This window comes from Scyliorhinus torazame, chromosome 30 (assembly GCF_047496885.1).
Source record: "Scyliorhinus torazame isolate Kashiwa2021f chromosome 30, sScyTor2.1, whole genome shotgun sequence".
Lineage (NCBI taxonomy): Eukaryota > Metazoa > Chordata > Chondrichthyes > Carcharhiniformes > Scyliorhinidae > Scyliorhinus > Scyliorhinus torazame.
The window spans coordinates 11,135,537-11,151,386 of record NC_092736.1 but is presented as its reverse complement, the minus strand read 5'-3'; the positions used below and the strand labels follow the sequence as shown (position 1 = coordinate 11,151,386).

The 15,850-nt window shown below is 48.8% G+C and overlaps 1 protein-coding gene across 4 annotated transcripts in view; it reads right to left on the bottom strand.

Annotated features, from left to right (window-relative positions):
- ccdc33 (coiled-coil domain containing 33) overlaps positions 1 to 15,850 on the bottom strand; it is a 328,273-nt gene that overhangs the window by 222,080 nt on the left and 90,343 nt on the right. For all 4 annotated transcript variants that reach the window (XM_072492806.1, XM_072492803.1, XM_072492804.1 and 1 more), the window contains exon 4: positions 9,604 to 9,767. In XM_072492806.1, coding sequence (XP_072348907.1) covers positions 9,604 to 9,767 — 164 coding nt within the window. The remainder of the gene's footprint in view (positions 1 to 9,603; positions 9,768 to 15,850) is intronic.

Genomic DNA, 15,850 nt, shown 5'->3' with positions numbered 1-15,850 from the left:
CCAACCAATTCTCAATCCATGCCAACATATTAGTCCCATTCCCATGCACTTTAATTTTGCATACCGGGTTATGGAACGCTATAGATATACCCACAGCCAAAGTTATGACATGTCTGGGTCCTGCTACACTGTCAATGTGCTGTCTTGTCGTTGCATGTTCCACGGCTAGTTTACAACTATTTTTGAGTAATCGAGGGGCTTTTGCTATTTTCCCGGTCGGGCACTTAAGGAAGGAGTAAGGGCAAGAGAAAAGGAAATGAGAAGAGTGAGGCCAAGAGAGAGAGAGGCGGGACAGAGGAAATATAGGAGGTGAAAGGAAGAGAGAAAGAAAGGAGTAAGAAAACAGTGAGGATGGAGGGAACGAGCAGGAGAGTGAGGAGAGAAGGAATGGAAAAGAGAGGGGTTGAGGAACAGAGAGGGATAGAATAGGGAGGAGGAGGTATGAGGCAGAGAGGAGAGAAGGGTAGTTAATGGATTACAATGAGGGAAGAGATAGAATCGTAGACTTTCCAGAAGGAGGCCATTCGGCCCATCAAGTCTGCACTGGCCCTTGGAAAGAGCACCCCACCCAAACGCACACCTCCACCCTCTCCCCGTAACCCAGCAACCCCACCTATCCTTTTTGGACATTAATGGGCAATTTAGCATGGCCAATCCACCTAACTTGCACATCTTTGGACTGTGGGAGGAAACCGGAGCACCCAGAGGAAACCCACGCAGGCACAGGGCGAATGTGCAGACTCCGCACAGACACTGACCCAAGCCGGGAATCGAACCTGGGGCCCAGGAGCTGTGAAGCAACTGTGCTAACCACTGTGCGACCGTGCCGCCCCTTGGAGAGGGAATGTGAGAGAGAGAGAAGGTGAAAGTGGAAGGGGCAGGACAGAAAGGGAGAATGAGAAAGAGCAGATTAAAGATAAAAGTGGGGTGCAAGAGGGAGTGATGTGTGAGCAGAGACAATGAGAGAGAGGGAAGCATTTCCTCAGTTTGTTAATGTAGGGAAGCTTTGGTGGAGAGAACTGTGGCCTTAGGCCACCTGAACTTAGCTATGGTTTTTCATAAGGTGGCCCACCACATGAAGCCAAGAGGAGAAGGAGCAAGCAACTTTTCACATTCAGGTACGGAGCTCTCAAGTGAGAATCGAATTAGGCTGAAGTGTGATGCCTCCCAGGAGTGAATAGGCAAACAACACTCACCATCTAAGCTCACACACAAAGAGAGGTCTCTCAAGCCAGGTACTGGAGGACGGCCAGGCGCCAGGAGATCCAAGAAAGAAGGCAAAAGAAAATTGGACCAATAAAACAATTGACACTGATAAACCTCCTGTGGCATTGCTCACCCTGTGTGAGAGGTTACAGGTTATTGTATAGCTGCAGCACCAGCTGGTGGCCAGAGTCTGTAACTACCAGCACAGCATGGTGGCACAGTGGGTTAGCACTGCTGCCTCACAGTGTCAGGGACCTGGGTTCGATTCCGGCCTTGGGTGACTCTCTATGCGGAGTCTGCACGGTCTTTCCGTGTCTGCATGGGTGTCCTCCGGGTGCTCCAGTGTCCTCCCACAGTCCAAAGATGTGCGAGTTGACTGGGGTTACGGGAGTAGGTTGGGGGAGTGGGCGGCTCTTTCAGAGGAACAAAGAACAAAGAAATGTACAGCACAGGAACAGGCCCTTCGGCCCTCCAAGCCCGTGCCGACCATGCTGCCCGACTAAACTACAATCTTCTACACTTCCTGGGTCCGTATCCCTCTATTCCCATCCTATTCATGTATTTGTCAAGATGCCCCTTAAATGTCACTATCGTCCCTGCTTCCACCACCTCCTCCGGTAGCGAGTTCCAGGCACCCACTACCCTCTGTGTAAAAAACCTTGCCCCTCTCACCTTAAACCTATGCCCCCTAGTAATTGACCCCTCTACCCTGGGGAAAAGCCTCTGACTATCCACTCTGTCTATGCCCCTCATAATTTTGTATACCTCTATCAGGTCGCCCCTCAACCTCCGTCGTTCCAGTGAGAACAAACCGAGTTTATTCAACCGCTCCTCATAGCTAATGCCCTCCATACCAGGCAACATTCTGGTAAATCTCTTCTGCACCCTCTCTAAAGCCTGACGGTGCAGACTCAATGGGCCGAATGGCCTCCTTCTGTTTAGCACAGGGCTAAATCGCTGGCTTTGAAAGCAGACTAAGGCAGGCCAGCAGCACGGTTCAATTCCTGTACCAGCCTCCCCGAACGGGCGCCGGAATGTGGCGACTAGGGGCTTTTCACAGTAACTTCATTTGAAGCCTACTTGTGACAATAAGCGATTTTCATTAATTTCATTTCATTTCTGCACTGTAGGAATTCTACGTATTCTACCGCCTCGCATGGATCCATTTAAATAGTGTTTCCCATTGTAACTGTTTACAAAGGGAGCTGTAATGTTAAGCGTTGGAATTGAAAAAGCAGGTGTGACAATTCTGACAATGAGAAGAAAAGCTTCTGGGAAGGAAATGCAAATAGTCATGGGTTTCATCCGAAGAAATCAGGTCATTACCCTGGTTATGTTAAATAATTGACAGATTACATGATTATGAATATGCCCGCAATCGACAATCGTAGGCCCATTGACGAAAGTTTGTTGAATTGTTGCTAATTGGCTCGGCACTTTAGCTCAAAGTTTCGCTCCACCTGTCTTTTATCGGCCAAAAGAAATACTTCACCTCAACGGCAGCAAACTTTAAACAGCCAGAGCCTTTTGCTCGGGTCACGAAAGCCAGCATCCAGGTTGACATTTTAATTAAAAAGGGGTTGAATTTCACCTGGCGTGGAGCCGCCAATGGCTAAAACACTGAACGGGACCCTTTTCTGAAAGGCAAGCGGGTCTCGACATCCCGGGCCCAACCCTTTCCAGCCTCTGTAGACGCTTTGTTCTACCGAGTGCATCAAGTCTGACTGTCAGCCATTTCATCTCACATTATCTAGACAGTGGGCCTGCTATTGTCAAGGAGCCACGAAGCATTCGTCAACAAAGCATGACTTACTATAACAGATATGTTCTCTGATTTCCAACACCCCCCCCCCCCCCCCGCCGCACAGGATGAATAATGGATGTTTGTCTAATCAAGACCATCCGAGCCACTTCACACAGCAACACCCCCCTCACATACACACAGATTTTTATACATGTTTTACACACCAAGGATTATAAGGTTTAAAAAAAAGGACTGCTTAGTTCAATTAAATTTAGCTTGAGAGTGGTAGGGAAGAGCTTATCTCTTCTCTTTGTTTCTAAGCTGCCCCCTGGGGCAATGATTTGTAATGTTTTATGGCACCTGTTCGGTAAGGCAATGATTGCATTCAGAAAAAGCCACACCGCTAAAAGATTTATGAGAGTTTGTGCATTGTTAAAAATTCATGATCGCTGGCCAACCTGCATCAAAGCACTGATTTCATCGCATTCCAACCAGGGGCGTCTCTCTCTGTGCCCGAGACCAAAACTCCCAGATTAACTGGGCACAAAGCTTCATTAGCATTTTGTTTAAAATTACGCCTGGGTTGAAATGTCGTGTTTCTACTTAAAATTGAGGGCATCAGTTAATTTTAAATTATCCTCATCGAAAAGACGGGCCTGCGTTTATTTATTTTTAAATAAATTTAGAGTACACAATTCTTTTTGTCCAATTAAGGTACAATTTGGCGTGTCCAATCCACCTAACCTGCTCACCTTTGGGTTGTGGGGGTGAAACCCACGCAGATACAGGGAGAATGTGCAAACTCCACTTGGACAGTGACCCAGGGCCGGGATCGAACCTGGGACCTCGGCGCTGTGAGGCAGCGGCACAACCCACTGCGCCACCATGCCGCCCTGGGCCTGCGCTTCTATAAAGCATCTCTCTGAAACACCGCAATCCGCTTGACGAATCACTTGGAAACTCAGTATAGAGGGAAAGGTGGCAGCCACTGTGCACACAGCAAGATCCCATAAGCAACAGCGAGGTAAGTGCCCAGCCAGTCCCGTGGCAGTGATTGAGGGAGGGAAAACTAAGGACGGGATCTTGAAAATCTGCCTGAGCCACAGGAATAGGGAGACGGAGAATTTGTCACTTAATAATAATAATAATCGCCTATTGTCACAAGTAGGCTTCAATGAAGTTACTGTGAAAGCTCTTGTCGCCACATTCTGGCGCCTGTTAAGGGAGGCGGGTGCGGGAATTGAACCCGCGCTGTTGGCCTTATTCTGCATTACAAGCCAGCTGTTTAGCCCACTGTGCTAAACCAGCCCCTTCACCTCTGTTCTAAACCTACCAGGGAACAATCATCACCAGTTGGATGAGTCCCATGCAGGGTTATACCAATCTCAAAAAAGCGGCACCTCTGACACTGTAGCACTCCCTCAATACTGTAGCCTAGGTTTGTGCAATGATCAAGTTGCCACAAACAACAATGTGATAATGAGCAGGTGATCGGTTACATCGATGTTGTTTGTCGGATAACTATTGCCCCAGGACATTGCTCCTCTTCGAAATAATGGTCCTGGGATCTTATACACCCACGCGAGTCAGCAAGCGGGGACCTCGGGTTGTTCAGTTCATCCGACAGACGGGAGCTCCACCAACGCAGCTCTCCCTCAGTTAGAGGTGCCATCCCAGATTTTGTGCTTGAGTGTCTGCTGTGGGACTGGAACCATCAACCTTGCGACCACGGAGGTAAGAGTGATAAACGCTAAGGATCAGTCGAGCATAAATAGCTACTATTTTGAAATCGTGTTGTGTGGCGCATTCAGTGTAGCGGCTAAAGGTGAAAGCCAACCATCCAATGAGAAGTTTGCCACTGGCCTCTTCATCAGAAATCCTTGGGTGTCAGCTAAGTTAGTGGGCCAGCCACTCACTATAGACTCCATCTCGATTTTACACAGGGTGAGAGCACCCTGCTGTCTTCTTCAGGTGTGTCGTCCCTACCTTGCGAAGACTATTAATGACACGTTGGCTGTATTGTTATGGTACACGGGTGTGGGGCATTGTTTAATGAAGTGCCCAGAGCACTTATAAAGAAGGTAGGGCAGTGCATCTGTAATGCAGTGTTACCATTTTATATGCGAGAGATCTACGGTTCGAAACCAGGCGGAAACATTATAAAGAAGATGGGTCCTCTGTGACTGGTGGGCACTATGGGGGCTAGAGCACTTCATCAGCCCCCAAACCACATTTTGCTTTGCTTTGCCAGGTTTCCTTTGAGATTTTTGTCTTTTGTTACAATGCCCCTTTGAGTAGCTATCGCCTTAATTTACTTTGTTAATATGCCAATGTGTTCATTTGAACTTACTCAAGAGAGTATAAAGGGAAAAGGCTGGGACACTGGTAGTAATAAGTCACAAGCAGACTGCATTCCAGAAATAAACCTATTATTAATGCCTAGTTTCATATTTCACTATTGGTTGGGGATCAGATTGACACCCGCAAAGACCCTCGCCTGTTGCAACACACATTCCCAAATTTCTAATATGCCCCCAATTCCCACCGAACCAAGTTTTTTTGTAATTAATTTACGGGATGTGGGCCTCGCTGGTTAGGCCGGCATTTATTGCCCATCCCTAGTTGCCCTTCAGAAGGTGGTGGTGAGTTTCCTTCTTGAACCGCTGCAGTCCTCGAGGTGTAGGTACACCCACTGTGCTGTTAGAGAGGGAGTCCCAGGATGTTGCCGCAGCGACAGTGAAGGAGTGACGATATATTTCCAAGTCAGGGTGGTGAGTGACTTGGAGGGGAACCTCCAGCTGGTGGGGTTCCCAGGTATCTGCTGCTCTTGTCCTTCTGGATGGTAGCGGTCGTGGGTTTGGAAGGTGTTGTCTAAGGAACCTTGGTGAGTTACTGCAGTGCATCTTGTAGATGGTACACATGGCTGCCACTGTTCATCGGTGGTGGAGTGTTTGAATGTTTGTGGAAGGTGGTGCAATCAAGTGGGGCTGCTTTGTCCTGGTTGGTGTCGAGCTTCTTGAGTGTTGTTGGAGCTACACTCATCCAGGCAAGTGGAGAGCATTCCATCACATTCCTGACTTGTGCCTTGTAGATGGTGGACAGGCTTTTTTGGGGGGGTCAGGAAGTGAGTTACTCACCGTAGGATTCCTAGCCTTGGACCTGCCCTGGTAACCACAGTATTAACATGGCCAGTCCAGGTCAGTTTCTGATCAATGGTAACCCCCAGGATGTTGATTGTGGTGGGATTCAGTGATGGTAATGCCATTGAATGTCAAGAGGCGATGGTTAGGATCCTCTCTTGTAGGAGATGGTCATTGCCTGGCACTTGTGTGGCATGAATGTAACTTGCCACTTGTCAGCCCAAGCCTGGATATTGGATAAATGTTCCCCTTTAGTGTCCATTTTAAGCACCAAAATGAGTGAGCAGGACCTCAGTTTAAGATGGCAAAACAACAACTTGTGCATTTCACATAGGAACAAACACTCTCGAGCAGATTGCAGAAGTCTAGTCAGATACACATTGGTGCCAAACCATACAAATCAACATTAGGGCAAATGCCCAAGTGTGTGGTTAAAAAGGTACATTTTGAGGAGAGAGAGAAGTGAAAACATTTAGGGAGGAAATTCCAAAGCAAAGGCCCAGACCGCTAAAGGCATGGGCTTCAAAGGGAGGATCATTAAAATTTGGGCGGCACGGTGGCACAGTGGTTATCACCGCTGCCTCACAGCGCCAGGGACCCGGGTTCGATCCCGGCCTCAGGTGACTGTCTATGTGGAGTTTGCACGCCCCCCCCCATGTCTGCGTGGGTTTCTTCCAGGTGCTCTGGTTTCCTCCCACAGTCCAAAGATGTGCAGGTTAGGTGGGTTGGCCGTGCTAAGTTGTCCCTTAGTGTCCAAAAGGTGTGCAGGATAGGACCATAAGACATAGGAGCGGAAGTAAGGCCATTCGGCCCATCAAGTCCACTCCACCATTCAATCATGGCTGATTTCAACTAAGGTGGGGTTACGGGGATAGAGCGGTGCGGGTTGGCCTAGATAGGGTGCTCTTTTGGAGTTTCAGTGCAGACCCAATGGGGCAAATGGCCACCTTCTGCACTGTTGCGATTCTGTGGCACATTAAAAGACCAGTCCTCGAATCCTAGAGGTGACCTGCACCTGGGTCTCACCTTGTCCAAGGTTAGCAAGTAAGAACAGACTATGCAGCAGGACCCTGACATTGGCTGGAGTTCAAGTAATTAACCTTCCGTTTAATGCAATAAAAAATAGCAAATGCTGGAAAGCCTCTTTTGAGTTCCTGTTTAGTGCAAAATAACTCATAAATCCTTGCATCACCAGTACTCTGAAGAAATGTGGAGAGATGCCAGCCATTTTAACAAGGCAGAGGCCAATATTGGCCAACCCATCCAACAAAATGCCAAGCTCCCATATTAATGCTGACATCTGATTTATGAATGGCTGCATTTTACTGTAGTTTATGAGCTTATTGACCCAGTTCTGCCGTGTGGAAGTCAGAGGTGACTTCCAGCGTAACAGTAACTTCAAGCACAAAGCACTGCTTTTTACTACATAGACACGGTACCTTCATTAGAAGGATCGATGTCAGGGGCGGGGCAGCCTTTCAAAGTTCAAAGAAACTGTATCTGAGAAAGGGCCTCACGTTTTACCTTGCGTGACAGGTACGAGGCTGATACTTTCTGTTGTGTATTTTAGAGAATGCAAACCTTTCCTTTCTGTAATATTATATTTCTGCAATACTGGAGTCTCGCACATGGAGTTGCTCGTGAGTAAGCTCCGAATAAAATGGGAGGCATGGTCGTGATGTCTAGCTGCTACCCCATCCCTAAAGACTAACGCAGTAAGTTGGCAAACCCACAGTGGGTTAGCACTATGGCCTCACGGCGCTGAGGTCCCAGGTTCGATCCCGGCTCTGGGTCACTATTGTCATAATATACACGCAGGGATATGATGGTGCACAGACAGGCAGTGATTGACACACAGAACACAGCAGCCAATCACCAGACAGGACACGACCACAATAAAGCCAGAGGACACTAGTTTTCCCGCTCTCTTGGGATCCAGCCTCTGAGACAGTCAGAGCCCGTGAGCAGCAACATACACCATGTGGCAGTAAGATAGTCTGGTCAGGTTAGCCTCAGGTCTCCAGTCAAGCCAGCATGGTGTAAACCCACAGTTAAAGTATGTATGATAGTTAAGAGTTCAATAAAATCGGGCAGCACGGTGGCGCAGTGGGTTAGCCCTGTTGCCTCACGGCGCTGAGGTCCCAGGTTCGATCCCGGCTCTGGGTCACTGTCTGTGTGGAGTTTGTACATTCTCCCTGTGTCTGCGTGGCTTTCGCCCCCACAACCCAAAGATGTGCAGGGTAGGTGGATTGGCCACACTAATACGTCCCTTAATTGGAAAAAATGAATTCGGTACTCTAAATTTATATATTTTTTAAAAAGAGTTCGATAAAATCGAGTTGCATTTCTTCAAGTGTTGGAAGCCTGTCTCTCTCACTGCTGCAGTAAACGCAGTCCCCGCAGACCCGGCATACCCAACACATCAACTATCTGTGTGGAGTTTGCACATTCTCCCCGTGTTTGCGTGGGTTTCGCCCTCACAACCCAAAAGATGTGCAGGATAGATGGATTGGCCACGCTAAATTGCCCCTTCATTGGAAAAATATGAATTGGGTACGCTAAATTTATATTTTTTTAAATTGGCAAACCCAGGTAACTGGCAGTTGACGGAGTTAAATGCAGGACAATTCTAATGGTTCTAAACTTCAGGCTGCAGTTCAATGACTTCCTGCCTTTCTCCTTTGCAAGGCTGCTTTACACCTGTGCCACAACACACAAGATGCACACGTGCATGCACACTCACATACACACATACAAACATACAAACATACACACATTCAAACATTTCTTAAGCACTGCAATATTTATTTATTTTTCGGCAATTAAGGGGCAATTTTTTTAAATATAAATTTACAGTAGCCAATTATTTTTCTTTTTCAATTAAGGGCAATTTAGCGTGGCCAATCCACCTAACCAGCACATCTTTGGGTTGTGGGGGTGCAACCCACGCAGAGACAGGGAGAATGTGCAAACTCCACATGGACAGTGACCCAGAGCCGGGATCGAACCCCATCGGCCCCCCCACACACACCCCAACCTCAACCTGTCAAAGACACTTAGCACAGGGCTAAATCGCTGGCTTTGAAAGCAGACCAAGGCAGGCCAGCAGCACGGTTCAATTCCCGTACCAGCCTCCCCGCACAGGCGCCGGAGTGTGGCGACTAGGGGCTTTTCACAGTAACTTCATTTGAAGCCTACTTGTGACAATAAGCGATTTTCATTTCATTAAACTGCACCCTGCAGGGAGGGGCCGACTGGCTTGGTGCTCTCCCCCACCATCGCCCCCTGCTGCCAGAGCCCCCATTACAATACATGTCCCCGATGCGAAACTTCACACAGTGGGAACGTACGTTAGGAATTTGGCTCAGAAAGTCCTCGTTTAGGGAGGCAGGGGGAGCCGTCAGACAGCATAACCCTGTTATACATGGGCCCATTCATCACCTCTCCGTTACTGACTGAAACCCATTCATTCCGCAACACTCTGTCCGGCAACACCACGCGCTCGGTACTCACGCAATCCCGAAGGGTTGAGGCACAGAACCGTCACCGAGGGCTGGCAGGTCAGTTGCTCCATGCAGGATTATGCTAATAGACTCCTTGCCAGGTCTCGAAACATGCTCGTCGTTGGTTGGAGATGTGAGCGTGGGTTCAGTCCTTCCAGGAGGTGTTTCAGTGACCTAGGCCGAGGAGAAAAACATTAGTCCCTTCAGAATTAGACACACGCCCCCTCGATCCACATCTCAGCAGGTTTGGTCGGGCAGGGAAGCCATCACTGCCCCTCCACTGGCTAGGTTATTACAACATATTAGCAGGCCATTCAGCCTATCAAGTCCATGCCAGCTCTCTGTAGAGAAATACAGTCAATCCCATTCCCCCGATAGAATCCCCACAGGACAGAAAGAGGCCATTCAGCCCATCGAGTGTGTCCCAACTTTCCGAAAGAGCCCCCTGCCTAGGCCAACTCCCTTGCCCTATCTCTGTAACCCCGAGCATTGATCACGCCCAAAGCACATAAACAGCGCATCTTTGGACACGAAGGGACAATTTATCACGGCCAATCCACCTAACCTGCACATCTTTGGGCTGTGGGAGTAAACCGGAGCACCCGGAGGAAACCCACGCAGACACGGGGAGAACGTGCAAATTCCACACAGTCACCCAAAGCCAGAATCAAACCCGGCTCCCTGGCGCTGCGAGGCAGCAGTGCTAACCACTGCGCTACCCTGCCGCCCATTCTACCCCAGAGCCCTGAAAGTTTAGTTCCCTCAACTGCTCATCCAATTTCTTTTTGAAAACATTCAACTTTTCCACGTCTGACACTCACAGAGGCACTGAGTTCCAATTACACACTTGCTGCGTAATAAGGTTCTTCCGCAGAATCCCCCATATCTCTTTTCCAAGATCTTAAAATATATGTTTCCCGAGCCAATTGCAACAACTTTTCTTTGTCTACCTTATCTAAACCTGTCATAATCGTGTACCCCTCTATCAAATCCACCCTCAGCCTCCTTTCCTGCGAGGAGACCAACCCCAGCTTCTTGAACCCTAACCTCATAGAACATAGAACATTACAGCGCAGTACAGGCCCTTCGGCCCTCGATGTTGCGCCGACCTGTGAAACCGCTCTAAAGCCCATCTACACTATTCCCTTATCGTCCATATGTCTATCCAATGACCATTTAAATGCCCTTAGTGTTGGCGAGTCCACTACTGTTGCAGGCAGGGCATTCCACGCCCTTACTACGCTCTAAGTAAAGAACCTACCTCTGACATCTGTCTTATATCTATCTCCCCTCAATTTAAAGCTACGTCCCCTCGTGCTAGACATCACCATCCGAGGAAAATGGCTCTCACTGTCCACCCTATCTAATCCTCTGATCATCTTGTATGCCTTTATTAAGTCACCTCTTAACCTTCTTCTCTCTGACGAAAACAGCCTCAAGTCCCTCAGCCTTCCCTCATAAGATCTTCCCTCCATACCAGGCAACATTCTGGTAAATCTCCTCTGCACCCTTTCCAATGCTTCCACATCCTTCCTATAATGCAGCGACCAGAACTGCACGCAATATTCCAAATGCGGCCGCACCAGAGTTTTGTACAGCTGCAACATGACCTCATGGCTCCGAAACTCAATCCCTCTGCCAATAAAAGCTAACACACCGTAGCTCCGTACTAACCCCGGAGCTAAATTGGCCCCTGATAAGACTGGCAAGAAGGCACAGCTTGGACAGAAGAGCCATTAAACCAAAGGCAAGTTCCCCTGTTGGGCAACAACCCCTTTAGTCAACCTAAACTAGATTATTACAGTCCTCCTGCTGAACTTGCAAATCGGGTTCCTGGGGAATCTTCGAGCCCGCATCAGCCTTTGCTTCCCCGCTGGGTCAGAATGGAACACAATGGAATCAGAAAGGGAAAGAGATTATTTCAACTCTTTCCCTCACATCCGCCTCCCCCTCCCCCCCCCCCACACACACACGCTGCCTGCACCCCCCACCCCTACCTCCACGAGTCCAGTTTCAGACAGGTGGGGCAGTTAAAGTCGGGGCAGGCAGCTCTATAGTATTAACATGAAGCAAAAAAGATTTCCATAAACATAGGCACCACTTACTCCTTTTCCATTTGTATTGCGCCTTCAACGTTGTGAAATGTCCCCTGGAGCTTCACAGGAATTATTATCAAACAAAATTTGATACCGAGACACATATCAGGAGGCGTTAGGTCAGGTGATCAAAAGGGGCGGCACAGAGGTTAGCACTGCGGCCTCACAGCTCCAGGGACCCGGGTACCAATACCAGCCTAGGTGACTGTCCCGTGTGTGCGTGGGCTTCCTCCGGGTGCTCCGGTTTCCTCCCGCACTCCAAAGATGTGCAGATCAGGTGGATTGGCCATCCTGAATTGTCCCTTAACGTCCAACTGTTGGGTGGGGTTATGAGGGTTACAGGGCCTAGGTAGGATGCTCTTTCAGAGGGTTGGTGTAGACTCGATAGGCCGAATGGCCTCCTTCTGCACTGTAGAGGTTCTATGATTCTAAAGAGGTGGATTTTAAGGAGCATCTTAAACGGGAAGATAGATTTTCGAGAGGCGGAGAGGTTTACGGAGGGAATTGAAGAGGGTCCCTCCGAAGTCTGACAGAGCCGTATCCACTCTCCATCGAGGGAAAACAATCAAATACCAGCCCCGCTATTAAATATTCAAACACGAATGGCTAATTCACATGGAAGCCCCTGACAAATACAGGAGAGCTGGTCACCCCGGTAATAGGGTCTGGGCAGAAGCTCTACTTCAGGCACAAGACATAGAGGTGAATTGTCGCTTTCCCCAGCCGCGTGTTCCTTGGCAGCGAGATTCTCCGTTCCCGCCACCGGCCAATGGGATACCCCATTGCGGCCACCCTACCCCGCCGGGAAGCCTGCGGCCGGGGGAGCACTGTCGGCGGAACGGAGAATCCCACTGCAGGAGAATTCACCCCCTAGTTCCTGAGGCTGGGAGGGAGCGGTGTCATGAAAATGTTGCTTCAAGAAATGTTTGGCTGCTCATGTTACTGCAGTGATGTCAGAGTGTGGGTGGAGCTGGGCTGTCTGTCAGCTTTTTACTTTCGTTTTAGGGTTTTTGCTGCAGGCTGTATTTTAGTTTCGTTTTCAGTGTTGGAGCTGAAGCCAGACAGAGCAGGTGTACTGTTGATCTCTCTGCCATGAAAAGACTATCTCTTGAATGAAAATGAAAATCGCTTATTGTCACAAGTAGGCTTCAATGAAGTTACTGTGAAAAGCCCCTAGTTGCCACATTCTGGCGCCTGTTCGGGGAGGCTGGTACGGGAATTGAACCATGCTGCTGGCCTGCCTTGGTCTACTTTCAAAGCCAGCTATTTAATCCAGTGTGCTGAACCATCTCCTGGTCTTGATCATTTGGTGAATTCAGAATTATAAATATTTTCAGTAGTGAATGTAAACCTGATGTGCTTCTGCTAAAAGGTGTTTCTTTGTCTTCTGGATGTTGTTTGGGAAGTTATTAAGGATTACTTAGTGTTGTATTCTTTGGGGGTTGTATTTGAATTGATGGTTGCTAAGATGTTCACTGTGGGCGGTATTCTTCCCCCCCCCCCACACCGGGTGGGAGAATCAGCGGGGCGCCGCGCGAGTCACGCCATGCCACCCCGCCACCCGCATGTGATTCTCTCTCCCCCCCCGAAACCAGCGCCGCAAGAATCGTGCCGGGCCACTCGGAGAATCACCGCAAACGGCCCGGATGGGCCAACCGGCTGGCGAAAAAAATGACAGTCCTGCCGGTGCCGTTCACCCCTGGTCGCTGCCGGCGGGAACTGTGCGGCAATGCTGGGGGGGGCGGCCTGTGGGGGGGGGGGGAGCACCTTCACCGGGGGGAGGCCTCCGATGGGGTCTGGCGCGGGTAAGAAGTTCCCCACGCATGCGCAGGATGGTGCGGCCCAACTGCGCATTCGCGGGTTGGCGCGGCACCCATTTGGCACCGCGTAAGGAGGCTGGAGTGGCGTGCTGGCCCGCTGTGGAGGCCAGAATAGGTCGTGCCCGGGCCCTGTTCGTGCAGTTGTGAAACGCGACGGCGTTCACGACGGCGGGGACCCTTAGTCCTGGGAGCAGAGAATCCCGCCCTTTATGTTTCAAAAAGGTTAACTTGAGTTCATAGAATAAACATTGTTTTGCTTTAAAAAATACTTTTCCATTTCTGCTGTACCACACCTGTAGAGTGGGCCGTGTGCTCCCCATACCACAATCTAGTAAAAGTTGTGGGTCAGGTGAACTCCATGATACACTTTGGGGTTCTCTAAACCCTGCCCCATAACAGCGGGAAAGAGTAAACAGGCCAGGAAATGGAAAAGAAAAGCCTCCTCTCATGCACAGAGTTGCTGTAAACCATTTTACAGATCACTGATCTGTTACACAACATCAAGAGCATCATCCATTCGAAGCCAGATTTGCCCCTAAATTTCAAAACGTCCTGTTTAAATTCCAAACACACCACAGACTCCGATGCTTTGATTATCCGCTTACATAAAGAGCTCGCTGATGAATGCATTAAAATGCCTACAGGCAGTCTCAATTATGACTCAACTACTTAATAATAACCTTCATCCACAGAAACATGTTGCTATTGAGCGAACATGCAGAAAAGCAAAATAATAATCCACATTCACGTGTATAATAGGAGCCTCAAGGTCAGCACCTTGCCAGGGCGATTACTGAGAGCTCCAACTACACCAACAAACGCATGAAAGGAGGCTGCAAGAGAAACGTGAGCAGTTGCCAAAGGCTTTGTTCCAATTAAATTGATGAGGTGGGGGGGGGGCTCAGTGGGGTCATAATTTGAAGTTGCGCAAGGCCAGGTCCAGGTTAGATGTTTGCAAGTGGTTCTTCCCCCCCAGGGAACAGTTTGCAGTGGATATTGACTCGCTGAGTCCGTTCACACAAGAGCTGGACCAGGTCTCGGCTGAGGGCCGAAGATCCCCTCTCAGGTAAGCATAGAATTATCAGGGTGAACTTCATCTCCCAAGACTGGTTTGGATTGCCTGAAGGTGGGGGGCTGGGTCAAAGAGGAACTCCCCGGATTTTCAACTCTTTGCCCCCAAAACTGCTCCTCGATTTTTAACCTGTTTCTTCGCCTCTCCCGAAGGACCACATGGTTTTGGGCAGGGTTGGGGTGGGGTGGATCTGGGTGGGGGGTATACAAATGATGATGCAAAGGCTGGATGGGCCAGAGAACCTTTTCCTGTTTGGAAATATTCCCAAAATATAGATGCACGGAATGGAGCAAAATCGACATTGCTTCAAAGAAAATATGTTCACTGGCGTAAATTTTAGAAAATGCTCATTATTTTCACACTCCACTAATTCCTGCCATGAAAAAAAAAAGAGGGAACTGATTCGCGGAGGTTTTTGAAAAGTTGTAATCATTTTTCAAAAACACAAATGTTAAAAAATGCGATTGAATCGTATGCCACAGTTTTTTCCTTAACGTGGCATAAATATGATTCTACTCCGTTGGGACAACATGTTGGGTAATCCAAAGTCATCAAAAAATTCAAACTTTTTAGAAACTCAATTAGACTTCATCGTAAGGACACAAACCATTCGGCCCATCGAGTCTACTTCACCATTTATTGGATCTTCTGCCTCAAATCCACTTTCATGCCCGCGCCCCGTATCGCTCCACTCCCTCAGAGACCATAACCCCAGTCTTAATATTATCAGCGATGGAGCATCCACACTCCTCCGGGCTGGAGAGTACCAGAGGCTCACAACCATTTGAGTGAAGAGATTTCTCCTCATCTCAGTCCTAAAGGATAGGTACCTTACCCGGAGACTATTCCCTGTCCTGCCCCCACGTCCTAGATTCCCCGACCAGCGGAAACAAGCTCTCCGTGTCCACCCTATCAAATCCCTTCAGTTTCAATGAGATCACCTCCCATTCTTTTAAAGTCCGGAGAACAGAAGCCCACTTTAGGCAGCCTCTCAGCCCAGGAACCAATCCCATCGACCTTCGCTCTGCTGCTTTCAATGTAAATATAACCTCCCTTAAAGACGGAATCCAAAACTATGCTCAGTGTTCCAGTAGTCCCCACAAGACATAGGCCAAGATGATGGACTCAAGTAAGTCTAGGTCGCTTGCAGTGAGAATTTCTTCCAGCTTTTCTTCATGGGGTTTTATTTAGAAGATTAAATCTTTTGAATCTATGAACGGCCCTCAACTAGCGACTGATGATGGCTGCCACGTTATTCTTGCCATATTT